The following is a 14,412-nucleotide window of genomic DNA, read 5'->3' on the forward strand; positions in this document are numbered from 1 at the left end:
CCGCAGGAAAACAACAAAATCATACCTGTATTATATGACTTAGAGTTGAGTTGGATAATGAGAATGAGAATAATGGAAAAACTTTGACTTCTACTTTGTCATGCTCTGTAACAAGGAAGTTTATTTACATTGATGAAAGTCAAGGACAGTATACACAGAGGGGTGGTAAGATAATGGAGTAACGGAGCTGTAAGAAATGCTCTTTAACACTGTAAAATGGTCTTTTGAAGACAAACAGCTGCTCAAAGTTGAGATTTTTTTTGCAAAAGTTGAGTATTGTATTCCTTATAGAAGTAGTAGTCATGTTTTGGACATAAAAATGTGAGATTCATATAAAAACATCTATAAAATACATTCAAATAAATAGTAATCCTATAAATGCCTCCGTAAAATCAGATGTCATAAAGAGGTCATAGTGAAACAAGATCAGGCACTTCAAATACATTGTGCTACTGTTAAATCTAAGTGCATCAATTCCACTGTCAACACACACCAACTCGTCACATTGTCCCTAAAACTGTTCTCACTGTCACAAATGTGGAATTTGACACTTTGGGAAACAGTGACTGACAGGAAACTGAGAGCAAAATGTAAACAATGTCACTTCCAGCTAGGCCTCCATTGTTTAAAAAAAAAGATTAAAAGTTATAAACAACAAAAAAAAACATTGCAATTTCCACAGTGTTTCCTATAAAATTTCACCTTGTGTCATCCTTATTTTACAGCAATTGCAAAAAAAATGTAAAAATCATACAAACGCACAGTATAGATGGTGCATTAAAGGAGGAGCAGACAGAGGACCAGTAAGGACACCCATTGCAGTGTTGATGCTGTGGTTCGAGGTGCGTCCCCTCTTTGGTGCAGAGGGTCCGTCTGGTCGCAGCCCTCTCCCTGGTAGCCGCTGTAGCACTGACATTGAAACTCCGTCTGGAAACTCATCTTCTCTGCTTCGCCAAGCTCGCCGCTGACTGTCAGTCTGCCACTCTGACTGATGACACTGTGGGTGAGGGGGTTCAGATGCAAGTAAACATCACTGTCTGGATTTTTGCGCAGGCAGCGGCCGTGAGAACCGCACAAGGTCTGGCTGCAGAGCTCCGCTGCCGTGGAGACGTTGAGGAGGTATTTACCCAGCGGACCCCGCAGATACGCATCCAGGTCGGAGCAGCTAGTCTGCAGAGAAAAAATAAATACACAGTCATCACTCAGGCAGGTCAAGATTCACCGTGAAGTCAAGGCGGCACTAAGGGCGTTGAACTCCCACACCGGCCCCATTTGTAAGCACACTGAGCACAGAGGACAGGATCAGGGCTGCAAAGGAAACTACAACAACTCCCAATGCAACATGAAAAATACTAATATAAACTACTAATGTGGTTGTACTTTTACACACCAATAAACAGTTATCATGAATGAAATGTGGAAAAATGACAAAACTGAATTTAACTGGAATTTAAAATTAACTACTGAAGTCTTTAGTTTTAATTTTTTTTATTTATCTAACATCAGCCGATCTACTTTTGACAGTTCTAGTTCAGTTATCTGTGCATCAACTGCGTCCATGTGTCTCCCCCTACTTCTCCCCCATTCCCCCAGTCTCTCTCTATCTCTATCGCTCTCTCTTTTTTCTCCCCTTTTACCCTCTATCTCTAACCCCTACTGGTCAAGGCAGACGGCCATCCTCCAGGAGTCAGGGTCTGCTCCAGGTTTCTGCCTGTTAAAGGAAGTTTTTCCTTGCCACTGTCACCAGTCACAAGTGTTTGCTCCTGGAGGATTCTGTTGGGTTTCTGAAAATTGGCTTAGAGTCTGGTTTCGACCAACTCGATATGTAAAGTGTCATGAGATAACTTTTGTTATGATTTAGTGCTATATAAACAAAATTTGATTGATTGACTGATTGATTGATTTAATGCATAAACATAATATATTTGTTTTTATGATATAGATCCTTCATAATTGTCTTCTGTCTGTCTCACCCACCAGGACTTTCAGGACTTATGAAAGCCTGGGAGGAACACTTAGGGAAGGAAATAACAGAGGAGGCATGGCAGGAAATAACTGGGTCATGGCATAAGACATCAAGGGAGATACACACCAGACTAATTAAATACAAAACTATTCATAGAGGTTATTGGACTCCGTGTAAAATGGCTCGATTGAAATTGTGACCTATGTTGGAGATGTCACAGGAGCAAAGGAAAACTTTGACACATGCTTTATGAATGTCAGCTGACCCAAAAGTTATGGGAGAATATAATAACATTTATTAACAAAGTGCTTAGTGCTAAATTTGTGCACAATCAGCCATTTTGTATACTGGGAAACAGTACAAGGGGAGAAGGACTGACAGCTCAGCAAATCCTACACTGCAAAAATCCAAATCTTACAAGTGTATTTTTCTCATTTCTAGTCAAAATATCTCATCACACTTAAAATAAGACATAATTACCTGAAGAGTAATTTGTAAGTGAGATATAAGAACTTATTTTTAGACAACAGATCTTGAAAATCTTATTTCAACAAATCTTACCAACATAATTTTCAGTTGTTCCATTGGCAGACTTTTTTTGCTTGAATTAAGCAAAAAAAAAAAAAAAAAAAAAAAAAAAAAAAAAAAAAAAAAAAAAATATATATATATATATATATATATATATATATATATATATATATATATATATATATATATATTGAATTCAGCAAAAAAAAAAAAAAATCTGCCAAAGGAACATGTGAAAACTATCTTGGTAAGATTTCTTGAAATAAGATTTTCAAGATCTATTGTCTAAAAATAAGTTCTTATATCTTGCTTGCAAGTTACTCTTTAGGTGATTATGTCTTATTTTAAGTGTGATGAGATATTTTGACTAGAAATGAGAAAAATACACTTGGTAAGATTTGGATTTTTGCAGTGTATGGTGTAGACTGGCCCTTCTTACAGGGTGCAGAATAGTACTCAGGCACTAACACCATACCTTTTAGTGAATAGGTGGGGGAAATTACTGAAATAGAATGAATAAATAACTGATTTTTAAAATCAATAACAGACAGGAGAAATTTTTAAAAATTTAGGGCTCTTTTTAGATGAAGTGTGGAATAGATAACTTTGAGCAGGTCTGACTGCAATCTGGGTTATTCCTGTGATAACTTAAAAGATTTGAATTCTGACACCACCATGTATTATTGTAAATGTTTGAATGTTTTATTGTCCGGGCCCAGACCCTATCTCACCTGGAAAGATTTATAATGTAACCACATATCCTGTATAACAAGACTGACAGTACTCTATTGTTTTTGGATTTGTGTGTGTGGGGGGTTGTTTTGTTTTGTTTTTTAACAGTTGTTTTTTATCATTTTATTTGTCTCTTTTCTTTAAATTTCAGCCTGTTGTATTACTGTAAAATGTTTAATGTGTGGAAAGAAAGAAAAACCAACAAAAAGTGAGTTACAAAAAAAATAATTTTCTTCTGTCCTAAGTGAGTCCATTGTATTCAATGGTCTGATGATTTCTAGACTTTCTATTTCATAGTGATTTTCTGAATTTCTCTTTTTTTTTTTTTAAATCTTGTCCTGACAAATCCAACATTACAAAGCAATACTAAGACTGAAACTAAACAACATTAAAACGAAGCCTGTTCCAGATTTTTAAAGTTAAACAAATAAAGCAATAACAAATGTATCTTGGCTGCATTGCAGTGTATAGAGTGCATTACTTTTCCATAAAAAAAAATGCAACTGAAATTAAATGCTAATTTTTGTCGAGCTTTCTTTTTTTTAATGCATGAAGTGGTTTCCTGTCTGAAATCTATTCCTGTATCAACAATGTTTTTTCTTTGTTCATTCATAAACACATATCTTTCATTCTATAAATCACAAGTTTCAAGACTGTAGTTAAACATCATGTTATTTAAGACAGAACCGTTTTAACTCTTTTTTTATTTAAGGAAGTGGACTGAAACTTTGATGGTGAGAATGTTGTCATCCCTCTGAACCGACACTGTGCCCACCTGATTTCCTGATCTTTAGATACTCTGCCTCAAACAGTACCACCTAACAGCTGAACATGGATGACAACGCAAACACTTCCAACAAATGCCTCCTGTGAAACTGAAGAACAAACTCATGACTCCTGTGCCCTGAGGAGTAAGTGTATGTGATCAAATGACTGCCCATATGACAGACAAGAACAGCAGGTCAGAGCTAAAGAATCAAATCTACGGTGTATTGTGAGGAGTTAAATGCTGCCTGACTGGTTCATAATTAGTGTGATGATGCTCACTCGGTTGCTGGCATACACCGCTTCTCCCCACAGGATGATCCCAGCCGCTCCCAAAGCCACGCTCTCTCCGATGGTGGACACCAAGTCAGTCTGTAAAAGATGATACAGCACTTTAACACTATCATATTACACATACATGTCATGTAGCCGTGCTGAAAAAACACCGTAAAGGTCAGCACAGCGGGGTCAAAATGTCAGTGGAACGTAGGCTGTGGTATGTCAAGTACAGTTCCAACTCTTATCAGTTTAGTCTCCCATAGGGAAACAGTCTATAGGGTGTTAGTGAGATTTCCAATGTGACCAACACCCATCCTGCCCACTCCTCACAAATCAGTGGTATTGGGGTGACTGTCAGCTGCTAGGACAGGAAACCACTGTGGCTGCTGATAAGGAAACGCAAAAAGTTATCACTCAATGCTGAATGGACAAATCAGAAGGAGAAGGGGGTTAGTGTTAGCGCTGAATGAGGCAGAGTTAACCTGACAAAATACAAAGCAGCATGTAGTAAACACCAAACACAAACCCAAATTCAACACTGTGTTAAAGTGTGTCACCTCTGTCAGCTGAAGCAGGGAGTTGGCGTAGGTGGGCCGGGTGTACACAAAGACAGGACGTGCCAGCCCATCGCCTGACGAAGCCAAACGCATCCCCTCCTTCACGCGGTTCCGGACAAACTGGCGTCCGGAGGTGGAGGACCGCAGCACGGTGCCCATGTAGATGGAGGGGAACAGGGCCGTGCTCTCAGCCCACAACCATTTCAGCTTCTCATTGCGAGCCACTTCCACATCCGGACAGCGGCCGGTGTAGTTCTCCAGCGTGCGCCTGTAGTCGTGGTTGTAACAGTCAGGGAACAGGTAGAACCCCCACAGCTGGTTGGGCCTCAGGCTTTTGGCCAGCTTCAGTGTCTCTAACATGAACTTCCTGGCAGACATCTCAAATTCCTGCTGAGCTACCTTTGCTACCTGCTCTGGAGGCCAATTTGGGTTTTTCTGACTCACTAACTTACGAGAATGTCTGCGATAAACATCCTTGACTTCCCAGTTTCGTACCCAGAGTGGGCGCCATTCCTCCCAGTCAATAACAGCCAGACCTTTAGCCTCAGGTTCTCGGATGTACCTCTGCACACCCTCTGGCATCTTCTCCAGGTGCTGTGTGAGGCTGGCCAACTGGGGCAGACCCCCGTTCACGGTTGTTTCATCCAACTCAATGTAAGGGTACAAGCCCAAGCGGTCCTTGTAGAAGATGGTGAGGTTCTGTCTAAAAAAGGCCTCATTGGGTGAGGCCACGATCTGGAACTGGTCCAGCTGAAAGTGAATACCATGACGGGGGGCACAGTCCTCAGTTGGGGCATTCCAAGCGAGAAGCAAAGGCTTTTGGGAATACAATGGCCATCTCGTGGGTTTCAGCCCCAAGGCACAAAGGCGGTCCCACAAGAGTACAGTCAGCAGCAGAACTTTCCAGTCAGACAGAGTCCAGTACATGTCTTCAGATGTGAATTGACAAGGACTGTCACTCTCTGCTCTGCAACATACAGAAAAGACAGAAATTTAGCCTTTTAGTTCATGTTAAACACAGCTCTAAAAGTGTCCACATGATTAACTCACATGGAAACATACCATAAAAACTGGAAATTACATAATAATAAGGCTTTAAATGAATCTTAGATGCTGCATTCACAGACTGAGAGACAGTGTAGGAACACAACCCCAGGGTTTCATCTGTTTACATTAAAAGCATCTTCCCAAAATAGTTATGCGCAGATTTAATAAAGTTTAGACTCACCATCATAAAGAACTTTTTTGTCCTTTTTTTTCAAGCAGAAAAATGAGCAAACAGTACGTCAAGTTTAATCCACATGAGTCCCCCTGCAGCTGGACAGACTTACCTTTCCTGGCTGACTGGAGAAGCATTCCCAAAAAAACAGAAGCCTGCTACTTCAAGTCGCGCTGTCTCAAAACAAACTGCAAAAACTCAAGCCCAACATTGTTCTAGAGGAAAGAAATAAAGACGAGGGGAATTTACAACGGCATGCGAATCTGATATGTGCCCGTAAAAGTGCGCTCAAGTGCGGAGAAGCGGACTTACCCCCTGCGATGTTGTCAGTTGAAACTCGCCTTCCTTAGACCCAGACCAGTCCAGGATGTTCCATTCAGAGTGGGACCAGGAGGGGGAGTGGCGACAAAAACCGGACATCCCAAGACCCGAACCCTATCCAAAAACCTACACCAACTCTTTTCATCTCTACTTGTACCTACATCTTCGGTATCCAGAGGACTCAGATCTGGATTTAGTGGTTTCATGTCTCCAAACACGCGTCCATCCTCCCAGTGTCCTTGAATGAATCCGTCCAAGAGGTTTTGCCTCCACCGCCGTGAAACAGATCCACTGGCTGTACGAGCCCTGTCAAGATTCAGAGCAGGTCAATGGGACAGTCTGGCCTAAAAATAAGACCGAGCCCACAGATGACCACTGAACGCACCATGCGCTCCTGGAACGGCTCGGATAATTACACACAGTTTATAAATAAAGTGACATTTGTAGATTATATTAACACTTTGAAAGCATTAATAGCTCTTAAAGGTCTTACACCAAGTTTGTTTTGTATCTGTTTCCTTAAGAATTTCTTTGGTTCACATTCTGTCTGTCTTATTTTAGCAGAAGGAACATTTTACAAGAAAATATTCAGTTGTTGAAATATTATTTGTGAATGCGTTTCTCAAGTAAAAAATAGCATTTAGTTTTAGTAAAGAAAAATACTTAATTTCTTAATTTATAGAGCCACAAATTATTCAATTAAAACCACAGCTTGTCCAAAACTTTGAATAATAGTAAGATTTAATTTTTTCCTCATATCACTGGAGTGTCAATTAATCTGTTTTTTTTTTTTTTTTTTTCTTTTTACATTTTTGATATGTGTTTGGCCTGTAAAGTGTCAGAAAACGGTGAAAAAACGATAATCATTAATGGTTAACTGATTAATGAGTGATAATCATTAATGATTATCAACATAACAATGGATTCAATTAGTCATTAACAACTTCAGTCAATAAATATTTGCAGTTCTAACCATTTCAAATCTTTGGTTAAAAAAAAATAAATAATAATAATAATTTGCAATAACACACCTTGAGTCCAAAAACAGAAATTTGGTGTCTCCTCGGGGCTCCTGTCTCCTCAAACTTACAGAAGTACACCACGAATTACCATAGGCCTACATTTTTATTAACTTTTTACTGACTGTCTTCAAATATTTGAATATGTTCATGTCTCACATATCTTTTTATCCAGCTATTTTTTTTTTAATCTTGTCTATCTTGTGTAATTTTTATTTTACATCTTTTTTTCTTTTGCAAGGTACAACTGATGCCTCTCCTTATCATTTTAGGTGGCCTTTTTGAGATCAACATTTATGAATTCTCAGAGTGACCACATCTGTTTTGTGACCTGATAACAACAGCTCTGTGACCCATTTTGGGTCCAGACACTAAGTTTGGGAAACAAAGGTCTAAATATAATTTAAATGCAGTCAAATGTTCCACAAGTGGAAAAATTGTAGTGACAAAATATATCTCCATCAGGGTGTAATCATTAGAATACTGCAGTGTTATGAATATATTAACATGTCAACTCATTACAATAATAATAGTTTGACAGCTGACACAACAATTACTGCAGTATTTTCTAATTTAGGCCAAAGTATTAATAAATCCCTAATAGAGATCAAATCCATCATTGTACATAAAGTGTTTTATTGATAATAATTAGGGCTGTCAAAATTAACGCATTAGTGCAGATTAATCCATCATCATGATTAATCTGATTAAAATTTTTAACGCAATTTACCCATCTGCAGTGCAGAATGACTCTGAACGTCTCTGGCAACACATCTGAGGCAGTTTGTCCAAGCAGAGTTACCATCACGCATGTGCAAATGGGCAGTTGATCAGGTAGTGACAGGCAGCAGAACCAACCAATAAATATGGAAGACGCTAAACAGCATGTTGGCCCTCTGGATGGGAAATATTAGTACAAAAAAAACAAGACGGGACAGTTGTTTCAAGTGGTTTTGTTGAAATGGTTGAAGCTGGTTAATAAACACGTTAAATGCATATATATTCTCTACTTCCTTGAGTCTGTTTGCTCAAGCAAAATGAAACACAATAGATTGAAAATGAATATTTAATCGTGATTAATCAAAATTAATCCAGAGCAACCCTGTGATTAATCTGATTAAAAATTTTAATTGTTTGACAGCACTACTAATAATACAACTGTATTCTATTACATTAGAGCAGTTTCTTCATCAAATAACTGAAAAACAGTTCCTGTCATTTATTTCATCTTTTATTTATTTTGTTACATTCTTGTCAAAGGTTTATGTACCCGTTGTGAACATTTGGTGCCAATGCCTTTGAACTGTGTAACTTAAATCAAAGTGTTGGAACCTCTCAAGCATCAGATACACTGTATATCATTTACACTTAGTAAAGTGCTTTTATGTTGTGTTTCCACTTCAATGAATGACTTTTTCCACTAATACTCTCAGAACACTTCAGACAGTGGGCACAAGGCATCTGGCATGCAGATGTCACTCCTGGTTGAAGCATGTGATGACAGCCACTAGCAAAACCCAGGGAAGGAACCGAAGATAGGACTGAGCAGTGCTGGAGAGGAGTCCAGTGTGGGTGATGGGGGTGAGGGCACTTTGCTGACACATATGCATTCTGGGTAAATTCAGAGAAGCAGGAAAACTACTAACAGTGTTTCTCTGTCATCACTGAACTGTGCCTCTTTGCCTGATTGTCTAAGAGTGAACTGTACAAAGACAGAGGGTGTTTTTCTGGACAGTAATCTGGACATGTGAGCTGAAGGATGCCTGCCATGAGCACATGACTGGGTCGAGGTGCGGACCTGGAACTAAGATGTTTTCCTGTGTCAAAATCCATTCCGTTGTTTTTTTTTCCAAGCTTTGCTGACTCACCTTACCATGTCATCAGTTTTTCTCTATTTTTCTCTCTCCCTCTAAGTCTCTGTGCGAAAAGGAAAAGTGGAGCATGAACGACCCATGTGCATGAGGACAGAGGGAGGGAGAGATGAACAAAAGAATCGCTGGCTTCCCTCTAGTCTCAGCTTCCCTTTGACCTCCTGAACATTACATCAGCAGAAGTCAGGGACTGTCAGGAAGCAAAAACAATGGCAGGGAAACTGGGAAACACGCCCTACCACCTTCACTTCCAGAACTAATCGCGTCATTAATTGCACTGCATTTAGTCATTATGGGATGCAACAATTGAGCAATTCTTATATCCCAGAGTCTCACTGTGGAATATGTTTGTTATGTTTAGCTTTTCTGTTGCTTTATAATGAAGTTTGAGTTTCATAATTGATTGGGAACTACCTGAGCAGGTCTCGCAAACATATCTGTCAAAAATACTGACCTTAGATTACTTACAGTCCTGCTTCAACATGTGCTTCCTGTTCTTTGCAAGAGCCGACACAAGGACTCCACTATCATATGTCCATGAGTATTTTATCCAAGTTTATTCACTGTCAGTCCCACTATGTATAAGCTGTGTACATTTCAGAATAAACTGCTCTGTAAGCACTTCATGTAAAGGGAATTCATCAGACATTGCTGATTCACCTCAGACGTCTCCTGTGAGCTCAGTGAATGTGTTTTATTGTTTTGCTTTATTAATACAAAGCATGTTTCAGTTGTTTCATGTCTGCTTTTAATTCTTAATGACTACCTCTCTAAACCACATCCACATGGATAATGTTCTCTTTAAAACACTGTGCATTAGTGAACATGTTGTATATATCAAAACCGTGCTATTGTGTGATATTTATGAAGTTCATAAATTTCTATATTTTATGAGAAAAGAGTTCATCCTTTTTATTGCTGATGGACTTAAAGCTAAACTTCAAAGACCAGTGGAGAGGAAATACATCAAAGTGACTGACCTCTGGCCCAGAAACACTCCCAACCACATTCCACACAATTACAGAGAACTGAGAATGCCCAAAGAGGAAGCCCTACCCATTTATTGTGGGGATTTGTCAGCTATACACATTGAAATATGTTCACGTTGACATTAAACTTGGGTTCTCTGCCAAGAAGCAACACCAGCTCTAACCCGTCACATCTTCAGTTTTAGTTTTAACCTCAAACTAACATTTAATTGCATCTTAGGCCTTCTGGAAAGTATAACTACACTAAATGTTATACTATAGGCACCTTAGAAAACGTAAATGAAAAACACTTTAGTGTACATTGTCTAATTAAATACAGTGGGTTTGTGCTGCCATCTAGAGGTGTAGCACCTGTGACGATACAATCCATCTACTGTTCAAAAACCTCCTGCTGATTTTCTTTGCATTATGGGAAAGGAAGGAAGGAAGAAACCCTTGGCTTCAGTTGCACACAGCACTTACAGCTCAGCGAGGCCAACCGCAATTTAAGAAGGCAGTGATGAAAAGCTAAAAATACAACAGAATCTGGAGATGTCAGGGTTATACTTACAGCTGTCATAGAAGCCCAGGAATGGCAGACAGAATTCTTCAAGGTGACCATTTGACTAAATGCAGTGGAAGCTTGTCTAATTAACTCTGACAAACTAAAATGGTTGCGCCATGTAAACTACAGGTTTTCACTTTCTAAAATGTTGCATGAACAGTGTGAGTTACAAAACTACTGGATTACCAAGGGACTGTGGATGGAAACTAGCTAGGAGCTAAATTTAGGACAATGGATCATTTCTCATGAGATTTTTTTGTGCATGGTCTTGGTTAAGTAAAATAAACTAAAACTCCACAAAGTGTTTTCATCTACTGTTTGGATAACAAAATAAAAAGTTTGGACTTGAGATATTCGGCTCAGTGAACCATTTATTCAAGTATTTGCGACTATGAAATCTGACCTTATTTACATTAGTACATTATGTTCACTAGTGCAGGTCTGAGCTTCCGTAACTGAGACACACTCAGACATGACAATACAGAACATGACCATATGTACAATAAATTTCAGTCCTTCACTGTCCAACCTGGTGAATACATCTTCCATCCTCCTCACACACATTCACCCAAACAGACCTATTTGCACACATGTACAAAGACACATACAGATTCTAACACTTAAATCTCACAGAAGGCAGAAACTGTTGAAGCCTTTTTCACATCAAGCATGTTTTTCCCTGTAACAACTCATGAGAGAAATACACTTGTTTAATGTATTCTCCAAAACTGCTTACATGTCAGCTGCAAAACTGCTGGGTAGTGGAAACAACTTGCATCGTCACTACTTATGTGAATGTCAAAATACAACTTTTAGTGAACAGGGTAAACTCCAAAGACCATGATGGAAGTCAAATTCTAGACATTTCCTTCAGTTTATCATTTTTCTTTTCCTGCTTGTACCACAGTTACACTCAACAAGGCCCCTCTTAGATCTTCATCAGTCCATCACTACTTGTCACACCTCACAGAGGATGATGGGGAAATCAACATGAATACAGGGGTGGTCAAGCTTCACAATTCCCTGTAATGTAAAATAAAACACAAAATTGTTATTTCAATAGGGATGGCTGTACTGAGAAAACAACTCATACATGCAAAATCATATCTGTAACATCTGTCCCCAGGAGCCAAACTTACCTGTGGTATCAGATTTTTCTGGATCCTCTTCAACTTTGACTTTTTTCTGCCATTTTTTGTCACCACTGTCTCTTCATAGAATTCATGGGCGAGGTCACCATCCTCGTCATAGTACAAAGAACTAGCAACATAAACAAAAGCCAGGGTCAAACTAAATGTAGTTAACTTTGACCAGTCTGTTAAATCTAACACAATTACTTTCCCAAAACCGTATTTTGCCTCCTACAGCTTCAGGTTTACAAGCAAATTTCTTAAATTTTCCTCCAAAGTTCCACCACCCATTAATGAGCCCACTATTTAGCACATTCACTACTGACCAAAAACAGTCCCACACTTGAATATTATGTTGGACCACCTTTAGCTTTGATTACAGCCAACACTTGCAGTACCATTGTTTCAAAAGACTTATGCAATGTCATAACATTCATTTCTGTAAATTTTTTTTGGTGCGTAATGTTGTTGAACCTAGACCTAACCGACTGAGGCAACTCTGGACTATAACACTAACCCACACTTGAGGGCACTAGACATGATGAATGAATCACTTGTATTGATCATTCTGGAACAGGATCAATCTGGACTGGACTCATTAGACCACATGACCTTCTTCCATTGAAACAGTGAAAACTTTATGCTCTACATCAAACTGATGGTTGCTTAAGGAATAATGAACTACTCATTACTATAAACACTTCCAAGGGTTTAATTAGAGAGATAAGTATCCAACTAGTATTTGCTGTGCCACTGAGGACTGACTTAGTGGGAAAAGGCTGACAAAGTGTCTCTTTAAAGGCCAGTATAACAATACTCTCAACAAAGATGGCAGCCAATTTATGGACATACATCACACCACCCCTGAAAAAGAATTGGACGGTTGGAAATTAACTATGTTAGCCATGTCTATAAACTAGTTAACAGTGTTGAATTGACCATTTAAGCCACACTGATTAATTCCTAAATAATAACCTCTGGCTCCCAAAATATTAAACTGAATCTGGAAGTGACCATCATTATAAAACGTTTAAGGGAGCAATTTTATTTTTCCCAAGTACTCTTCCCAAGTTATTTTAAGTCAGTAATTCCAGTTGTGATGAAGCCTAATATTAACCAAGAGCCAAATTTTGTAGATACTATTAATTGTAAAATGTCATTCCTATGCTGATTTGTCCATCTACCACAGAACTGAATTAATGCCTTTGAAAAATCCACACATCTCCCTCTCCTTAACTGTACTTACAGGGAATGGGATGAGTGATTTTTGTAATGAAGGCAAACCGATCCCTTAAGTACTTCAAACTACTGGTATGTATTATTTACCTCCTCCTGGTAAACACGAAGGGGGTTGCATTTCTGGAGCCTTTGAGACGGGCCAAAGACTGCTCATTCCCATCACAGGCTGAATCACCTCCAACTCCGCTGCCTGAGAAAGGCCAGACACCTTTGGCTTTGGATCCACTCCCTCCCATCCTCAGAGATAAGGCATAGTTAATCTCCAGTTAAAGCTTTCAACCTGGGTGGGGGCCAGACACTCTCAATTCCCTACCAAAGCCAGGACCTGGAAGGTGGAAGTACACAAAGAAAAGGAAGGACACATTCCCAATCAATCCTTCACTGCTTGGTGATTAGATCTGTGTGTAGTGTGTTTTAATATCTGTACATTAACCTGACTAAACATAACCACTTTTAACTTTTTCAATAACTGCTCATGTACTTTATGTAATGTCCAGGTCACTTAAATTGTGATTGAATATGTCAAGCTTAAAGAATAATGCAACTCCACAGCAAAATAGAGTTAAAACTGAAATAAACCAAACGCTCATAACTCTTAGTACTAAATGTCCGTGTTATATGAAAGTACAATAAAAATGCCAATAAATTAACCTGATATTTTTCGAACGTCAAGGTTGTGTTTCAACAATACCACATTATGCTAATACAACAGTAAGCTAACGAAGACCACGCAAATAATCTGATTTCTCTTTAGCAAAGAGTGAGATTACAGCGTTAATATTAAATATAGCACTCACCCATTGTATTGCATTTAGCTGTAATCTGCTTATTTCCAGCAATCGCTTGAGTCCGATCAATATGGCTAATAATGACTAACGGTACCTACAGCCAGGTAAGCTAGTCTGTTAGCTTCTGCCACTGACGCAGGTTAGCTACAGCAGCTAAATGATAACTAGCTCGGTCCGGCACTGCTTTGTTAATATACCAGACACGTAGTCGTCAACATATAAAACAAGCTTATTCTAGAGTAGACAAGTTAGTGCCATACCTTGTTGTGCGCTGTTAACCCGGCATATCCTGTCATATCTCTTATCGCTGCTAGCTAGCGTTAGCTGTTTTGCTCCTAGCCTGTGGAGGATGTGATCAGCTGATCGGACAGGCCGGCGGCAGATACACAGTTAAAGTGGTACTGTACCGAGAACCGGCCGGGGTAACCTTCAGAGATTATTTAATCTCTCTAATGGTTACATAA

At 39.1% G+C, this 14,412-nt stretch overlaps 2 protein-coding genes across 4 annotated transcripts; both read right to left on the reverse strand.

Annotated features, from left to right (window-relative positions):
- Positions 1-103: 103 nt before the first annotated feature.
- Positions 104-6,628, reverse strand: hyal2a (hyaluronidase 2a). 2 transcript variants are annotated; one of them, XM_030135487.1, is made up of 5 exons: positions 6,360-6,628; positions 6,160-6,262; positions 4,829-5,795; positions 4,275-4,364; positions 104-1,170 (listed from the first exon to the last, which is right to left on the reverse strand). In XM_030135487.1, exons 3-5 carry the CDS (start codon positions 5,753-5,755, stop codon positions 778-780), a joined length of 1,410 nt encoding a protein of 469 aa, XP_029991347.1. In that variant the 5' UTR covers positions 5,756-5,795; positions 6,160-6,262; positions 6,360-6,628; the 3' UTR covers positions 104-777. The 2 variants fall into 2 exon arrangements, with proteins under 2 accessions (XP_029991347.1, XP_029991346.1); XM_030135486.1 differs by having other exon boundaries at positions 6,160-6,628.
- Positions 6,629-11,140: 4,512 nt separating this feature from the next.
- On the reverse strand, positions 11,141-14,329 carry tusc2a (tumor suppressor 2, mitochondrial calcium regulator a). Of its 2 annotated transcripts, none has more exons than XM_030134463.1 (4): positions 13,812-13,942; positions 13,248-13,485; positions 11,931-12,051; positions 11,141-11,814 (listed from the first exon to the last, which is right to left on the reverse strand). In XM_030134463.1, the coding sequence occupies exons 2-4, from the start codon at positions 13,394-13,396 to the stop codon at positions 11,749-11,751; spliced, it is 336 nt and encodes a 111-aa protein (XP_029990323.1). In that variant the 5' UTR covers positions 13,397-13,485; positions 13,812-13,942; the 3' UTR covers positions 11,141-11,748. The 2 variants fall into 2 exon arrangements, with proteins under 2 accessions (XP_029990323.1, XP_029990322.1); XM_030134462.1 differs by lacking the exon at positions 13,812-13,942 and adding an exon at positions 14,209-14,329 and having other exon boundaries at positions 11,143-11,814.
- Positions 14,330-14,412: the final 83 nt, after the last annotated feature.

The sequence above is a fragment of the Sphaeramia orbicularis genome, chromosome 5 (assembly GCF_902148855.1).
Source record: "Sphaeramia orbicularis chromosome 5, fSphaOr1.1, whole genome shotgun sequence".
Taxonomy (NCBI): Eukaryota; Metazoa; Chordata; class Actinopteri; order Kurtiformes; family Apogonidae; genus Sphaeramia; species Sphaeramia orbicularis.